The 18,588-nt window shown below is 37.9% G+C and overlaps 1 protein-coding gene across 2 annotated transcripts in view; it reads left to right on the forward strand.

Moving 5' to 3' along the window:
* Nucleotides 1-18,588, forward strand: part of LOC139117958 (SNF-related serine/threonine-protein kinase-like) — a 59,625-nt gene that overhangs the window by 32,623 nt on the left and 8,414 nt on the right. Inside the window, exons 2-6 of one of the 2 annotated variants that reach the window (XM_070681212.1) lie at nucleotides 2,882-3,023; nucleotides 5,021-5,227; nucleotides 6,384-6,542; nucleotides 9,935-10,196; nucleotides 16,442-16,631. In XM_070681212.1, the coding sequence (XP_070537313.1) occupies nucleotides 2,882-3,023; nucleotides 5,021-5,227; nucleotides 6,384-6,542; nucleotides 9,935-10,196; nucleotides 16,442-16,631 (960 nt within the window). Of the gene's footprint in view, nucleotides 1-2,881; nucleotides 3,024-5,020; nucleotides 5,228-6,383; nucleotides 6,543-9,934; nucleotides 10,197-16,438; nucleotides 16,632-18,588 lie in introns of both variants that reach the window. The other variant, XM_070681211.1, reaches the window with a different exon arrangement.

An 18,588-nucleotide genomic window follows, 5' to 3' on the forward strand; every position in this document is an offset into this window, starting at 1 on the left:
CCCCCCTCCGCCCATGGTGGAAATGTGTGCGCATGACAATAAGGAAGATAAGGGCTGTGATCTTTTTCAGATTCCAAATCATGTAGATGAATGATTCATGATCATTCACCTACACTATTCTGCAATCTATGTGAACAATAGTCCATTCAGAGAATACTTACTGACTCTATTGATAAAAGGACATGAAAAATTAAATATTACATCATTCAAAAGCATAGTATTGGTGGAGAAGTTGACTTTAATGGTCGTTAACAACTGCATTTATTGAGGACCGGCAGTTTTCTGTAAGGACCTGAAGCTTTGGATTGGCGCAGGCCCTTATGACCTGAAGCTATTTTCTCTTAATTTCGCACACTGTATCCGGTGTATATTTTTGTTACAGTCAGCTGAAATCATTGTGTCTTTGTCATACTTCTCTGAAATTCCTAGTGCTCCAATGTTATAAAATTTCAAGCATCTATTATATTTCCACATCACTCAATTTAAATTTGAAATGTAAAATTAATTCTTGATATTCATTATATTTCAATCAAACAGTGTGTTGCTGGTGATGAGCATTTGCATTGTAAACACAATTGTAATTTCTGATACGTGAAATACGTAAGATATCTTAGTTTTAACCTTTTTGACAAGATACCCTATCAGAAAGTGCAAGCTTTGCACTGAAAACAAGAATAATAGACTAAGTGGTAGTGACAGAGCTGAAACATTTACTTTAAAATACAATGGAAACTAAAACTGTACCTCCTAAGTAAAAGTTATTCAGAAGTGTACAGAAAGATTGGCCACCACAATAAAAAATGTTTTTTTTCATTTTCACCATTTGAAGGATGAGAATTTGATTTCATGTGATAATTACACAATTCAGATCAGAGACATAACGTAATAATTAGTGTGTATTACCTTATTCAAACACAAAAACCCACTTGGGAGTCACATTCTTGTAGTTAGCAGTAGTTTTAGTCTTTCTGATGGTGTACATTTGTAAATGTACACAGAGTAGTTTCAGACTCTCTAGTGATCTGTCTGTATGATTTATTTCTTGGCTAAACAAGTCACATTCTGGTGTAAACTGTTTATAAAATTTCCTAATTCTTCCAATCTGTGAAATAGTATTTTTTGTGCATCAAAGCAATGCAAAGCATTTACCCATCTTCCAAAATTTATTTACTATGTTGATTTTTTGAGATCAAGCTATTCCAAGTTCCTTAAATAAATCTATTTTAATAATCAGAGAAATTCAGTTTATCAACAAAGGGGACAAATAATCACCAAATACTAATGAACAGAATTCATTCATCTTTAAGCCTCAGGGTTAGTTTTCATCTCTGCATAATGATGATGATATTCATCAAATTATGAAAGTTTCAAACATTGCCATTGTTACTGTAATATGACCGGTATGAATCTGAAACATCAATATTCCGTACAAACCAACAACAAAGTCAGCTGTGTAGAATGATGTGTATTGTCATCAAACTGCTTGTTGAATGCTTTGTGATGCATTCATATGTATTGGACTTGCATTTAGATTAAGCTGAGAAATGACCTGTGCTTTCAGGGAAATACAAGGCATTGTGCCAAGCAATATATGCACAACTTATGAATATAAATAGATCACAAAGTTGGGATGTGCATATACACAGATATACATTCTTGAACCATAGACACCCTCTATTTTCTGGGTCTAGACGTGAACATTATTGTCAGTGCCCTGTCATGCAATACACTCTCTGACGAAAATGAGTGAAAAAAAGGGTTTCATTAAAACTATTTGCATTTTTATGACATTACCATGGTTTTTTTACAAGTTCAGATAGTTATTTTTAGCCTGTCTTTGACGCAAGGCTTTCATTTTATCAAAAGATCAGATTTGCTCTAAGCGCCAATCACCTTGGTGATAGACAGAATGTCATTGACGTCATTGCTATCCATATTTTATGGAATTCTGACCTGCTTTTTGTCTGTATCCTTTGCACAATACAACAAATTCCTAAATTTAGACTATGTTCATTCATCCGATGGTTTTGATGACCTGGCCAGGGTTGTTAAAGAAAGCGTATCAAAACAAGACAAGACATGCTGAGTTGTTACATGGAGAGGCAATTCAGGAATTTCTTCATCCGATTCAAAGTCACAACCTAGGTTACCTAATTACTTAGTGGAGAAGTCAGTGATTGAAACCGCTCGGCTAAATCCCCACTTTTTATCCATTTTAGTAGCAATCGAACACCAAATTGACCCTTATTGAGAAGTAAAAGATTTGAAAACCAATGTAGGTTATGTTTGAAAGTCAACACAAGGGCCAACTTTGTGAAAGCTGTGTGTTTGCTGTCAGCAAACATGAAAACTTACAGGTACACATTAAATAATCGTAAATAAATCATGTCTTTATGGATATTTGAAGCAAAGTGGGTAAATTTAAGGCAATGTTTTGCAAGCTCTACATGTACATCAATGTAAGGTTAATGCCTGCCAGTTCTTGTAATCAATATAATCATCATGAGATTGATAAGTAAGATGTGAGTGAAAAGAAAGACAAGATTTGGATATCACTCTTGCTATTGTCTCTCTTCAGTCTATCACAGTTATTTTCATGGTCAGTCTGTGCTGTAATGTTGTGAAACTTTGCCTAAATCAGAAATGAATGAATTGACAGCAAAATCAATAAACTCTCTGTATGTGTACCAGTTCTGCTAATCATTGTAAATCTAATGAGAAAAATATCTTTTGATTCTTTCCGAGTCATGCAGTAAATCAGGTTTGTGTACTGTATATCATGTAGTTTCTGTAATTATTCCTTTCCATGACTTAGTTCAGTGCCAACAGATTATCTTGTAATTTTGACTCATATTGTTATTTCATTATTTGCACATTTCAGACATATGGAGTCTTGGTGTACTTTTGTACATGTTGGTGACAGGCTGTCCTCCATTCAACGAAGCTAACGACAGTGAAACACTCACAATGATCATGGACTGTAAATATACTTTACCAGAATACTTATCTGAAAATTGTAAAAAGTAAGTTTTGTATTACATTTATGTTACCTTTGTCCAAAGTAAAGATTGTATTGAGTGCCATTGAAGTGGCCGACTTAATAATAACTGCATAGTTCATGGGTATGAGTGTATGATCAAAGTCAAATCTTGACTTAGTAATAGCTGCATAGTTCATGGGTATAATGTATTATCAAAGTCAAATCTTGACTTAATAATAGCTGCATAGTTCATGGGTATAATGTATGATCAAAGTCAAATCTTGACTTAATAATAGCTGCATAGTTCATGGGTATAATGTATGATCAAAGTCAAATCTTGACTTAGTAATAGCTGCATAGTTCATGGGTATAATGTATGATCAAAGTCAAATCTTGACTTAGTAATAGCTGCATAGTTCATGGGTATAATGTATGATCAAAGTCAAATCTTGACTTAGTAATAGCTGCATAGTTCATGGGTATGATGTATGATCAAAGTCAAATCTTGACTTAGTAATAGCTGCATAGTTCATTGGTATTATGTATGATCAAAGTCAAATCTTGACTTAATAATAGCTGCATAGTTCATGGGTATAATGTATGATCAAAGTCAAATCTTGACTTAGTAATAGCTGCATAGTTCATGGGTATAATGTATGATCAAAGTCAAATCTTGACTTAGTAATAGCTGCATAGTTCATGGGTATAATGTATGATCAAAGTCAAATCTTGACTTAGTAACAGCTGCATAGTTCATGGGTATAATGTATGATCAAAGTCAAATCTTGACTTAGTAATAGCTGCATAGTTCATGGGTATAATGTATGATCAAAGTCAAATCTTGACTTAGTAACAGCTGCATAATTCATGGGTATAATGTATGATCAAAGTCAAATCTTGACTTAGTAATAGCTGCATAGTTCATGGGTATAATGTATGATCAAAGTCAAATCTTGACTTAGTAATAGCTGCATAGTTCATGGGTATAATGTATGATCAAAGTCAAATCTTGACTTAGTAATAGCTGCATAGTTCATGGGTATAATGTATGATCAAAGTCAAATCTTGACTTAGTAATAGCTGCATAGTTCATGGGTATAATGTATGATCAAAGTCAAATCTTGACTTAATAATAGCTGCATAGTTCATGGGTATAATCTTGACTTAGTAACAGCTGCATAGTTCATGGGTATAATGTATGATCAAAGTCAAATCTTGACTTAGTAACAGCTGCATAGTTCATGGGTATAATGTATGATCAAAGTCAAATCTTGACTTAGTAACAGCTGCATAGTTCATGGGTATAATGTATGATCAAAGTCAAATCTTGACTTAGTAACAGCTGCATAGTTCATGGGTATAATGTATGATCAAAGTCAAATCTTGACTTAGTACCAGCTGCATAGTTCATGGGTATAATGTATGATCAAAGTCAAATCTTGACTTAGTAATAGCTGCATAGTTCATGGGTATAATGTACCGTATGATCAAAGTCAAATCTTGACTTAGTAATAGCTGCATAGTTCATGGGTATAATGTATGATCAAAGTCAAATCTTGACTTAGTAATAGCTGCATAATTCATGGGTATAATGTATGATCAAAGTCAAATCTTGACTTAGTAATAGCTGCATAATTCATGGGTATGATGTATGATCAAAGTCAAATCTTGACTTAGTAATAGCTGCATAGTTCATGGGTATAATGTACCGTATGATCAAAGTCAAATCTTGACTTAGTAATAGCTGCATAGTTCATGGGTATAATGTATGATCAAAGTCAAATCTTGACTTAGTAATAGCTGCATAGTTCATGGGTATAATGTATGATCAAAGTCAAATCTTGACTTAGTAACAGCTGCAAAGTTCATGGGTATAATGTATGATCAAAGTCAAATCTTGACTTAGTAATAGCTGCATAGTTCATGGGTATAATGTATGATCAAAGTCAAATCCAATGACAACACTATACTGCAAAAGTACACATGGAAAACTTTGGATGCACCAAGGTAACCAAAATAACATGTTTTTTTCTCAAACAGTCTCATTCAACGAATGCTTATACGAGAGCCAAACCGCAGAGCAAATTTAGAAGACATTGAAAATGACCCCTGGGTCAAGACAGGTGACATCATCCCCATAGAAAATGTGCCTCTGATACGCAGGGAAGATATTTCAGCCAATGATCATGAAATTGTTATCGACAAGATGGTCAAAGGAAACATTGCAAATAAGGAGGACATTCTCAGGTGAGTTTATTCAAATTCTGTATCTTTTCAATTTATGTATTTACTATTTGTCAGTTGTTTTTCATTTGAAGCTGTGCTCAACACTTGACCTAGGTGACCTGATACTAAATGCCAACAACGTAAATGGACTGCAGGCATCCAAGTCTGTTGATACCACACAGGTATTTTCACCAAAGTATACAGAAGAAATAACATCTGTCATAGAATGAATCTGTTTCACAAAAAAACTTGGCATTTCAAATTATGATTGAATGATATGAATTAATGATAAGTAAACGTAATTTACAATGCACTGATAGTTACATGAGTTACATGTATGTGTGGCTGTGATAGTTACATGTATGTGTGGCTGTGATAGTAACATGTATGTGTGGCTGTGATAGTTACATGTATGTGTGGCTGTGATAGTTACATGTATGTGTGGCTGTGATAGTAACATGTATGTGTGGCTGTGATAGTAACATGTATGTGTGGCTGTGATAGTTACATGTATGTGTGGCTTGTAATAGTTACATGTATGTGTGGCTGTGATAGTTACATGTATGTGTGGCCTATGATAGTTACATGTACCGGTATGTGTGGCTGTGATAGTAACATGTATGTGTGGCTGTGATAGTAACATGTATGTGTGGCCTATGATAGTTACATGTACCGTATGTGTGGCTGTGATAGTAACATGTATGTGTGGCTGTGATAGTAACATGTATGTGTGGCTGTGATAGTAACATGTATGTGTGGCTGTGATAGTTACATGTATGTGTGGCTGTGATAGTTACATGTATGTGTGGCTGTGATAGTTACATGTATGTGTGGCTGTGATAGTAACATGTATGTGTGGCTGTGATAGTTACATGTATGTGTGGCTGTAATAGTTACATGTATGTGTGGCTGTGATAGTAACATGTATGTGTGGCTGTGATAGTAACATGTATGTGTGGCTGTGATAGTAACATGTATGTGTGGCTGTGATAGTTACATGTATGTGTGGCTGTGATAGTAACATGTATGTGTGGCTGTGATAGTTACATGTATGTGTGGCTGTGATAGTAACATGTATGTGTGGCTGTGATAGTTACATGTATGTGTGGCTGTGATAGTTACATCTATGTGTGGATGTGACAGTAACACATATGTACCGGTATGCCTTGTGTTTTAGGTCTCTGAAGAATGACAGCTATGATCACATTGCTGCAACATACTACCTCTTGGCTGAGAGACGATTACGAAGACATCACATGGAAAAAATGAGTTCTCAGTGCAGTCCTTTGAACGTCACAAACAAGACAGTCCTGGAGCCTCTTGCTTTGTCACCACGGTAACAAAAACAGATAATGCTGTTCAATATTTTGAATATGGGATAGTGGAGTTTAGTGGAGGGATGGGGTAGTAGAGTTTAGTGGAGGGATGGGGTAGTGGAGTTTAGTGGAGGGATGGGGTAGTAGAGTTTAATGGAGGGATGGAGTAGTGGTTTAGTGGAGGGATGGGGTAGTGGAATTTAGTGGAAGGATGGGGTAGTAGAGTTTAGTGGAGAGATGGGGTAGTGGAGTTTAGTGGAGGGATGGGGTAGTGGAGTTTAGTGGAGGGATGGGGTAGTGGAGTTTTGTGGAGGGATGGGGTAGTGGAGTTTTGTGGAGAGATGGGGTAGTGAGTTTAGTGGAGGGATGGGGTAGTGGAGTTTAGTGGAGGGATGGGGTAGTGGAGTTTTGTGGAGAGATGGGGTAGTGGAGTTTAGTGGAGGGATGGGGTAGTGGGGTTTAGTGAAGGGATGGGTAGTGGGTTTAGTGGAGGGATGGGGTTGTGGAGTTTAGTGGAGGGATGGGGTAGTGGGTTTAGTGGAGGGATGGGGTTGTGGCATTTATTTGAGGGATGTCTTGAGATAGTGGGAGTTTACTGGAGGGATGGGGTAGTGAAGTTTAGTGGAAGGATGGGTTAGTGGAATTTAATGGAGGATGTCTTTAGATAGTGGGAGTTAAGTGGAGAGATGGGGTAGTGGAATTTAGTGGAAGGTTGAATAGTTGAGCATGGGGAGGGATTTTGTCAGTTGTAGAGGAAATGCTATTCACAATTCATGATTCATTTAGAACTAAGATTCAGATCTCAATATTAGTCAAATTAGCCTTCTCATAAAATTTGCAGTCATGCACCAGGATTTTTGTTCTTGTCAAATTGTTACCCTTCTCTGATTTTGTGTAGGCGTGTATAAAAATTGAAAATGACAACTTAGAGGAGAATTGTCATTAAGTGTAAAATCCAGTCTGTGATTGCTGAATAAATCATGACAACCATAATAACAGTGTTTCAAAAATATATGATAAATCTTGCCATCGTGAATTTCATAGCAGAGTGATTTTGATTTATGCACATGTTCAATGTAATGTGCTTCTTTGACTGGAAACAGAACTGATTCAAATTTCCTTTTTTATCATAAATAGTTCAGATGTTTTCTCTCAGCTTCGCTAACCACATGTCAGGCAAAGCCAGTGAAGAAGAAATTTATCAACGCCTCCGCAAACTTATGGACATTTTATGACCCTAAATGGTACCATAGACATGGTGTATGAAGATTTGATAAATTGCCCGCTATATTTAATATCAGATTTTGCCAAAAGTAAAATTCAACAAACATAGAAACATGTCGTCTTCATAGACTAATCAAGATATCCATGTTCACTAGACTGAATTCAATTCTAAGGTTCTTAATTTTTTTACAGCAGTAATTTGGCAAGGGAGAACTGCAGTTTAGTTTTAATAAGTGATTATCTTGAGCAATGAGACAACCTTTAATACTGTCACTTTGACCTCCGATACTAAAGTGTGTGTAAGCTTTGATCAAAACCTTTTCCTATCAGAGTTATTTTTTATCCATAAAAAAAAAAGAAATCAGCTTGAACTTCCAACTGCCATGATCAAAAAGGAGAAGATAATCTGTTCATCCCATTCCTTAAGGTTTAGTCCCACCACATCAACAAAAACAACGAAGGTAACCCCCTCCACACCCTATACCCTGTGGTTTAGTCCCACCACATCAACAAAAACAACCAAGGTAACCCCCTCCACACCCTATACCCTATGGTTTAGTCTCATCACATAAACAAAGACAACCAAGGTAACCCCCTCCACACCCTATACCCTGTGGTTTAGTCCAACCATATCAACAAAAACAGCTAAGGTAACCCCCTCCACACCCTATACCCTGTGGTTTAGTCCAACCATATCAACAAAAACAGCTAAGGTAACCCCCTCCACACCCTATACCCTGTGGTTTAGTCCCACCACATCAACAAAAACAACCAAGGTAACCCCCTCCACACCCTATACCCTGTGGTTTAGTCCCACCACATCAACAAAAACAACCAAGGTAACCCCCTCCACACCCTATACCTTGTGGTTTAGTCCAACCATATCAACAAAAACAGCTAAGGTAACCCCCTCCACACCCTATACCCTGTGGTTTAGTCCAACCATATCAACAAAAACAGCTAAGGTAACCCCCTCCACACCCTATACCCTGTGGTTTAGTCCAACCATATCAACAAAAACAGCTAAGGTAACCCCCTCCACACCCTATACCCTGTGGTTTAGTCCAACCATATCAACAAAACAACCAAGGTAACCCCCTCCACACCCTATACCCTGTGGTTTAGTCCAACCATATCAACAAAAACAGCTAAGGTAACCCCCTCCACACCCTATACCCTGTGGTTTAGTCCCACCACATCAACAAAGACAACCAAGGTAACCCCCTCCACACCCTATACCTTGTGGTTTAGTCCCACCACATCAACAAAAACAACCAAGGTAACCCCCTCCACACCCTATACCCTGTGGTTTAGTCCAACCATATCAACAAAAACAGCTAAGGTAACCCCCTCCACACCCTATACCCTATGGTTTAGTCTCATCACATCAACAAAGACAACCAAGGTAACCCCCTCCACACCCTATACCTTGTGGTTTAGTCCCACCACATCAACAAAAACAACCAAGGTAACCCCCTCCACACCCTATACCCTGTGGTTTAGTCCAACCATATCAACAAAAACAGCTAAGGTAACCCCTCCACACCCTATACCCTGTGGTTTAGTCCAACCATATCAACAAAAACAGCTAAGGTAACCCCCTCCACACCCCATACCCTGTGGTTTAGTCCAACCATATCAACAAAAACAGCTAAGGTAACCCCCTCCACACCCTATACCCTGTGGTTTAGTCTAACCATATCAACAAAAACAGCTAAGGTAACCCCCTCCACACCCCATACCCTGTGGTTTAGTCCAACCATATCACAAAAACAGCTAAGGTAACCCCCTCCACACCCTATACCCTGTGGTTTAGTCCAACCATATCAACAAAAACAGCTAAGGTAACCCCCTCCACACCCTATACCCTATGGTTTAGTCCCATCACATCAACAAAAACAACCAAGGTAACCCCCTCCACACCCTATACCCTGTGGTTTAGTCCCACCACATCAACAAAAACAACCAAGGTAACCCCCTCCACACCCTATACCTTGTGGTTTAGTCCCACCACATCAACAAAAACAACCAAGGTAACCCCCTCCACACCCTACACCCTGTGGTTCAGTCCCACCACATCAACAAAATCAACCAACCTGGGTAACCGCCATTGTTGTCTTGGATAGGGTACACTAAAGAACAGTATCTATAAATTGTTCATTAACAAACATTTTCATGTATTTTACAGTGCATCCAGTGCAAACTGTGTTGAAAGTCCCCAAGAAGAGTTCAGCCTGTCTACACATCATCTTGTATCACCTCCAGTAAGTCAGCCCATCTCAATACCAGTCCCCCAGACTCCCCCCTCATCCATCTCATCATCACAAGAGGATCTGTGCAGCAGTCCTTTGAGTGGAAGTCCCAGGCGTGGCTTGATGTCCAGGGACCATCTTACTATAGTTCCTAGGCATGGTCGAAGTGTTGTCAAAGAAGGAGTTAGTGTTCTTATGGTAAGTCTTTCACAAGAATCTATGCCAAACTTACATCCTAAACAATAGGGACAATAAAAATTTGAGTTAAGCTGTGAAATTATATTAATACATTATGAAAGTTAAAATAAATACATCTTGTAGGCTAGCAGTGTGCTGTTTTGGGAAACTAGCTGAGGTTTACCTTCATCCTATACTCTAGCAGTGTGTCTTTGTGGAAGCTAGTCAAGATGTGTCTTTAAAATATATGAAGTTGTGCAATTGTATCTATCACTCTTTTCAAGTAACAGGAATACTTTAAGTAGACAAGACAGAAGTGTTTCAGCTATTTCTTGCCAAGTTTTAAAAGTTAAAATATTATGTGTTGTAATTTGACACAAGTTGGTTTCATGTGATGTGGTGTTGGATTTTTTCCAACAGTAGGTCATGATCAGTGAGTCGGTTAAATCTCAATTTACAACTGGTTGGTTAACAGGATCACTGCCTGATGTCATGTGTCCAATGTCTTAATATTTACATATTCATGAGTACAAAGTGTGGTAGAACAGACTCAAGAGGGCACTATTTACGCTCAGCATCATTTCCTAAATCTTCAACATCTATTGTAATTTTAGTGGGTGGATTTTTATACCTTTGCAAGTTTAAACCAGTGTTACAAGTGTTGGCATTTCAAGTTATTAATATTTAAAATTCATTTGATATGTAGATATTTTTTCAGGTTTTAATTTGTCTGTTTGTTTGCTTGGCTGTTGTCTTGGTTTGTTTGTTCTTGGAATTAACTTGTGATTATCTCTTATGTATTTAGTTATATGGATTCTTATTAATAAAGCTAAAAGTTTCTTTGATACAATTCAATGTGAATTGCCTGATGTATTTGCATGCATAATTTATAATATAATTAATACCACACTGTGTGAGGATCACTGTTCTTGCCTAGTTTTACTTATAAAGGAATGCTTTCATTTAACTTAGTTTAGTTTTGTTTTGGTTGGATTAGTTTAGTTGGCTATGGTTTTGTTTGTTTCAGTTGTGTTCGTTTGTTTGTTTGGTTGGTATCTTTATTGAGTTGTTGATGCCTTCTGTAGTTTAGTTCATGTTTATTTTAGTTTCATTGGTTTGGTTTCAAACTGTAGATACCAATAGCTTTCATTGGTTTGGGTTCAAACTGTAGATATTACTAGCTTTAATCTATTGCAACAAATAACTCAAAACTTAGCCACTAGTATCTGTAACTTTAACATCAATCATTTCCATTGAATTCTAATATGACCAGAGTAGCATACTTCACTGACTGAGGGTTTTCCAAGGTTTTCCACAAATTATGCCTGACTAGACTGTACACACACAAACTTTTCTCTCCAAACATCGTTCAGCATCTTTCCCACCATGCAATTCTCATACACATGCACTGTTCCATACGCCTTTCTATTGCTGTTCATATTCTATGTATTCTGCATACCATACTTCTACATATTCTTTATACTTGCCAAAGTTGAAACAAGACTTTCAATGATTTCAAATTCTAACAGTTTGTAGTTTGCAATGTCAACACAGAGTCTCAGTAAAATTGTGGCTCTACTTCAGATGTGACAACTGACAATAATAGGTTGCTGAAATAGGTGACACATTTGCCTCAAACTCTCACAGTTTCACAAAAAGATGTATATTGATTGGAAAGTAAAGTTTGAATTTATTTGATTTTTTCACTTTAGTCCCCACGGACACCGTCCGGGGGGACTTATAGGTTTGGTCATGTCCGTGCGTGTGTGCGTGCGTGCGTCCGTGCGTGCGTCCGTCTGTGCGTGCGTCCGTCCGTCCGTTCACGCAGCTATCTCAGTGATGCCTGAAGCGATTTCATTCAAACTTGGTACAAGGATTACTTGATATGTCATACAGATGCACGTCGATTTGTTTTGTGATACGATCCAATATGGCTGCCAGGCGGCCATTTTATTACGATTTTTTCATGTACAGAGCCATAATTCAGGCACGTTTCAACTGATTTTATTCAAAGTTGGTACAAGGACATTGACCAATGTCATAGATATGCACGTCAATTCTTTTTGTGATACAATCCAATATGGCCGCCGTGCGGCCATTTTGTTACGATTTTTTCATGTACAGAGCCATACATCAGGCATATCTCAACCGATTTTATTCAAAATTGGTACAAGGACATTGACCAATGTCATACATATGCACATCAATTTGTTTTGTGATACGATCCAATATGGCCGCCAGGCGGCCATTTTATTACGATTTTTTCATGTACAGAGCCATAACTCAGGCATGTTTCTACAGATTTTATTCAAAGTTGGTACAAGGAGATTGACCAATGTCATACAGATGCATATTAATTTGCTTTGCAATACGATCCAATATGGCTGCTGTGCGGCCATTTTGTTATGATTTTTTCATGTACAAAGCCATAACTCAGGCATATTTCAACCGATTTTAATCAAAGTTGGTACAAGGACATTGACCTATGTCATACATATGCACATTGATTTGTTTTGTGATTCGATCGAATATGGCCACCATGTGGCCATTTTATTACGATTTTTTCATGTCTTGAACTACAACTCAGACATGTATCAAGTGAATTTATTCAAAAGTATTTTTATCACAGACCTAATGAAGAGCACTCTATCCTCTCTGAGGACCTATAATCAAAGCACCCATTAACAAGTGGGACTGTGTCATCAACGATGACGTTTTCACTTTAATTTAGGTTTCAGTTACTCTTGAAAGAAATGTCTTATATTTTTTTTGGCACATGATCCCTCTGAAGGAAATTTGGAGTAGCAATGTAATTTTAGAAAGTAGCAAAAGTTGTATTCAATATGTTGTTTTATTACATGCCTCGTATATCAAACGTCACGCGCTCCATAGGATTCGATGGTAACTCGTCGATGACGTCACGGGCCGCATAGTCATCATTGGACTGAAAGTGAACCGGAACTATTTTCAACTTGTCAACTTTTTTTATGTAAAAATGTCAAAATTTCATGTTTTCCACAGGAAATCCGGTTTTGGAAAATTTTGCAGAAAAAATTGATAAACCGCATAACAGTAATTTAAGTATATCACTGCGCCATTCGATGATGAAAATCGTTCCACTGTTAACGGTTTTTCATCTAAGATGGAAATAAAGTATTGGATTATAATTTGCCAATAAATCTAAGTATTTTGAGTGAAAACTGTGTAAGAGAGGCATGTAATAAAAACATTATAGCCCAAACATGGGCATATGTACCCTCGGGGCAGGAGACCATTTGCCCTCCTTATGTCGGGCAAATGGTCACCTGCCCTCGGGCACATAGTCCCATGTTAGGGCTATAATATATAATATCAAGTCACACAGAAACTATGACTGAACATAAATCAATAATTTTAATCAAAGAACCCACACACAATTTGCTGTAAGGGAACCACACAAAATCAATCTGCTGTAAGGGAACCATAAAATATCATCAGATAAATAGCAATAGAAATTACTGTTATCCCTTGATGTCAAAATGCCAATACCTGTGAGATTTGGTGCAGCCATTACTGTTATCAATAGCATGTATTTGGACCAGGAATGAAATCGTCAAAGCTTTCCACAAACAGAGTTGATACATTCCTATAGTTTTCAGAACAGTGGATTAACCAACAGACAGGGATAAAGGGGTAAAAGTGTTACATGGAGACTGGTAGCAATGGCAACGGCTGTAATCTTCATAGCAGTGGGTGTTATGGGTTAACTTTCATGGCAGTGGGTACAATGGCTGTAACCTTCATAGCAGTGGGTGTAATGGGTAAACTTTCATGGCAATGGGTGCAACGGCTGTAATCTTCATAGCAGTGGGTGTAATGGGTTAACTTTCATGGCAATGGGTGCAATGGTTGTAACCTTCATAGCAGTGGGTGTAATGGGTAAACTTTCATGGCAATGGGTGCAATGGTTGTAACCTTCATAGCAGTGGGTGTAATGGGTAAACTTTCATGGCAATGGGTGCAATGGTTGTAACCTTCATAGCAGTGGGTGTAATGGGTTAACTTTCATGGCAATGGGTGCAATGGTTGTAACCTTCATAGCAGTGGGTGGTTCATAGCAGTGGAGGCAATGGTTTGTAACCTTCATAGCAATGGGTGTAATGGCTGTAATCTTCATAGCAGTGGGTGTAAAGGGTTAACTTTCATGGCAATGGGTGGTGCAATGGTTGTAACCTTCATAGCAGTGGGTGCTTCATAGCAGTGGGGGCAATGGCTTGTAACCTCCCTTGCAATGGGTGCAATGGCTGTAACCTTCATAGCAGTTGGAGCAATGGCTGTAACCTTCATAGCAGTGGGGGCAATGGCTGTAACCTCCCTAGCAACGGGTGCAATGGCTGTAACCTTCATAGCAGTGGGTGCTTCATAGCAGTGGGGGCAATGGCTTGTAACCTCCCTTGCAGTGAGGGCAATGGCTGTAACCTCCCTAGCAGTGGGGGCAATGGCTGTAACCTTCATAGCAGTTGGGGCAATGGCTGTAACCTTCATAGCAGTTGGGGCAATGGCTGTAACCTTCATAGCAGTGGGGGCAATGGCTGTAACCTTGTTTCTGTATGTTTATTCTTCCCAGTGTTATGTTTTCGTTTTGTCAAATTGATGTTGTATTGGTAATATATGTTGTTATAAATGTGTGTGTATTCTAGGTTTAGCAACACCTTGATGTTATGAGAACAAGTATATTGCTACCAGATCCTGTTTATTTTAGGATATTTCTACAGTTTTTATACATCTCCATGCGTATAGTCATACACATGCATCCGCTGAATACACACACACAATAAAAACAGCATATCATGAATTTGCATAGAAGGGAGATTTTCACTCTGGTGAGTTAGTCAGCGCAACTGAAGAACATAAGCTATAATTTGTTATAAAAGCAATTCAATTTTCTTAGTGGACTCCCTTCCCATAGGGTTTTAAAGTAACCTGACCCCCTAGGATTATGTTGTTTTGTACAAGTATTCATCATGGGCACACTATCCATCGGTCTTTCCAACTGGTCATACTCTAGTAGTTCTTAAAGGGCATAGAGTTTACATTGGCATGGATAAGTTTTGAATTGCTTTCGATTGAAAATAGTTTCAATAACGAAATGGCAACCATTATTATTGGTAGATGTTGAATTGGTGATACATCAGAGAGGCAATTTGGATTTGGCATGTCACTGTCAATGTCATTGAAAATGTCACAAATGAGGTATTCAATGGAACAGAAAACCTGTCTCTGACCTGGCATTAAAGTTAATGTGACACTGTCACAATTTTTTAAAATGGTTTGGCATGAGTTGCATGATAGGATTATTATAAAAATAATGGTAAAATATCACATATATATGAAACTCTGCAGTTGTAAATTTATCAATCAAATGTTTTCATCATAGTGTGTAACTCTTAACAATCATTGTAACTAGCATTGACCTCATGTCTACCAATTGACCTCATCTCTACCAACCCACCTTACCTTCTTTACCCCTCTCGATATCCTCCTCAACTTACTCTAAAAATTTAACTCCTCCACTTAATACCTTTGAACCCTCTCTGTTCACCAATCCCTCCATTGATTCCCCCTGCAACCCTCTCTATCAACCAAACCCCTACATTTACTGCCCTTGTATTCCTTCCTGTCTACCTTTGCACTGACCAACTCAGCCTTCACCAACCCATCTACCTCTTTGCACTGACCAAATCGGCCTTCACCAACCCATCTACCCCTCTACACTGGCCTACTTAACATTCACCAAACCACTTATCTCTTTGCAACTCTATTACCTTCTCACCATTTATCCAAATTGCAATTGTCCTCCTTAAAGTAACCCATCACTCAAGTCAAACATTGTTTGCCACAAGTTTCAGTTATTTAATACCTTTCATTTGACTTTATGACGCTAAAATATATATACTTCAGCATGTTTGGCTTGATTTAACCTGATGAAGGGGGTAATGGGTTGAAAGCTTACACCATAAGTGACAAATTACTGCCACTTGCCAATGATAAGTATTCATTAATCTCACATAATGTCACTTATCATGACATTGCAAAACTTACCATGTACACCAAGCTGAGAAAGAATACAGTGTGTTTTGCTGAAGCAGCAACCCACTCAATTGAAGGTACAGCCATAACTTCAGTAGTCCTTAGAGCCCACTTTGAGAATCATAATTTAAAATGGAAACTTTTGGGAGGGTGCTAGATTCGATCTAAATGTTTAGTTTCTGTTCTTTGTTGAGGAGGAGGAGGAGGAACGTCGTGTGAAGTATAACATGATGGCTATTGAAGAGGAGAGTGAGGGTAACTCATCAGATGGATCATCCTCTGGAGGGGAACAGTCACAGTACAAGTTACATTTACCAGTTGGTGTCTCCAGGTCATTGACCTCAAGGAAGAGTCAACCTTTGCTGCAAATCAACGAGGAAGAAGAAAGTAAGTACACAGACATGCAGACCGACAAACAGACAGACAGACAGACAGAATGTTTGTTCTTATATTAAGTCATTGAACAGACAGGATTATAAAAAGACTTGAAAATAAGAGTGGAAATGTCACCATCATATTATTTGCCCTCCAGTTCATCTGTGTATACGTACTGAACTTGACCATTTGACTACACACTGTCTATCCAGATTATCCAACTTAAAATGTAGTTCTCATCGAGTTTCTGCTACTTTGCACAATCACACACAGATTCACGTAGACATTAAGTGTCAAATTTCAAAAGATAAACAAGACAATGGTAATGATTTAAGGGGTCAGAGGTCATCACAGACAGTCTATGGTTTCAACCTAATCCTTTCATATCAGCATACCAAAGATAAACCAAACTACAAATTTAGTATTGTAAACATTCAGGTCAACACATTCTACGATTTTCGTTTGATGGACTCTGATTGAGAAAGACTGGATAATCTGCACATGATCCCAATTGTTATAATAATAATAATAATGATAATAATAATAATAATAATAATAATAATAATATTTTTATTGCTTGCTTGTAAATATAGGATTTACATCACATTTGTGGCAATAAAAGTGTGATACAAAAATAAGTTAAAATTGAGTTATAAGTACTTGTAGCTTTTGTGTAACACTAGTGTTTAGGCATATCTAGCAAATCAAGGAAATCATCATAACACTATAAAATCTAACACTAAGGAGAGATACAAAACTCCAGCTAAACCCAAGATATTCTACTTTAACTCTTCACTAGAGGGCAGCCTTGCAGAGCCTTTTATCAAATGGGTAAAATGTGTACATGTAATATTAATATGAGTTTATTACAAGACCATGCAAAGTATAATGAGTACATGGCACTGTTTATGTCACCCAATGGAAGGGGAGAGTGACTGATGGCATGTGTATATTTGTGGTAATATTTTGTGATTAACTTATTATTGTACATGTTACCATAGAGATAGAGGCAACCTTCTTGCTGTTATCTTGATGATCTTACATTTATGTCCAGAGTATCATATGGACTGAGTTGTGACCATTGCGTGCAATGTCACAAACAAGTTTTATTAGTCCCCACGGACACCGTCCGGGGGGACTTATAGGTTTGGTCATGTCCGTCCGTGCGTGCGTGCGTCCGTCCGTCTGTTCACGCAGATATCTCAGAGATGCCTGGAGTGATTTCATTCAAACTTGGTACAAGGATTACTTCATATGTCATACAGATGCACGTCAATTTTTTTTGTGATACGATCCAATATGGCCGCCAGGCGGCCATTTTATTACGATTTTTTCATGTACAGAGCCATAACTCAGGCATGTTTCAACTGATTTTATTAAAAGTTGGTACAAGGACATTGACTAATGTCATAGCTATGCACATCAATTTGTTTTGTGATACGATCCAATATGGCCGCCAGGCGGCCATTTTATTACGATTTTTTCATGTACAGAGCCATTACTCAGGCATGTTCCAACCGATTTTATTCAAAGTTGGTACAAGGACATTGACCAATGTCATAGATATGCACGTCAATTTGTTTTGTGATACGATCCAATATGGCCGCCAGGCGGCCATTTTATTACGATTTTTTCATGTACAGAGCCATTACTCAGGCATATTTCAACCGATTTTCTTCAAAGTTGGTACAAGGGTATTGACAAATGTCATAGCTGTGCACGTTTATCTGTTTTGTGATACGATCCAATATGGCCGCCAGGCAGCCATTTTATTACGATTTTTTCATGTACAGAGCCATTTCTCAGGCATATCCGCATGTTTCAACCGATTTTATTCAAAGTTGGTACAAGGACATCGACCAATGTCATAGCTATGCACATCAATTTGTTTTGTGATACGATCCAATATGGCCGCCAGGCGGCCATTTTATTACGATTTTTTCATGTACAGAGCCATTACTCAGGCATG

The sequence above is a fragment of the Ptychodera flava genome, chromosome 18 (genome assembly GCF_041260155.1).
Source record: "Ptychodera flava strain L36383 chromosome 18, AS_Pfla_20210202, whole genome shotgun sequence".
Taxonomy (NCBI): Eukaryota; Metazoa; Hemichordata; class Enteropneusta; family Ptychoderidae; genus Ptychodera; species Ptychodera flava.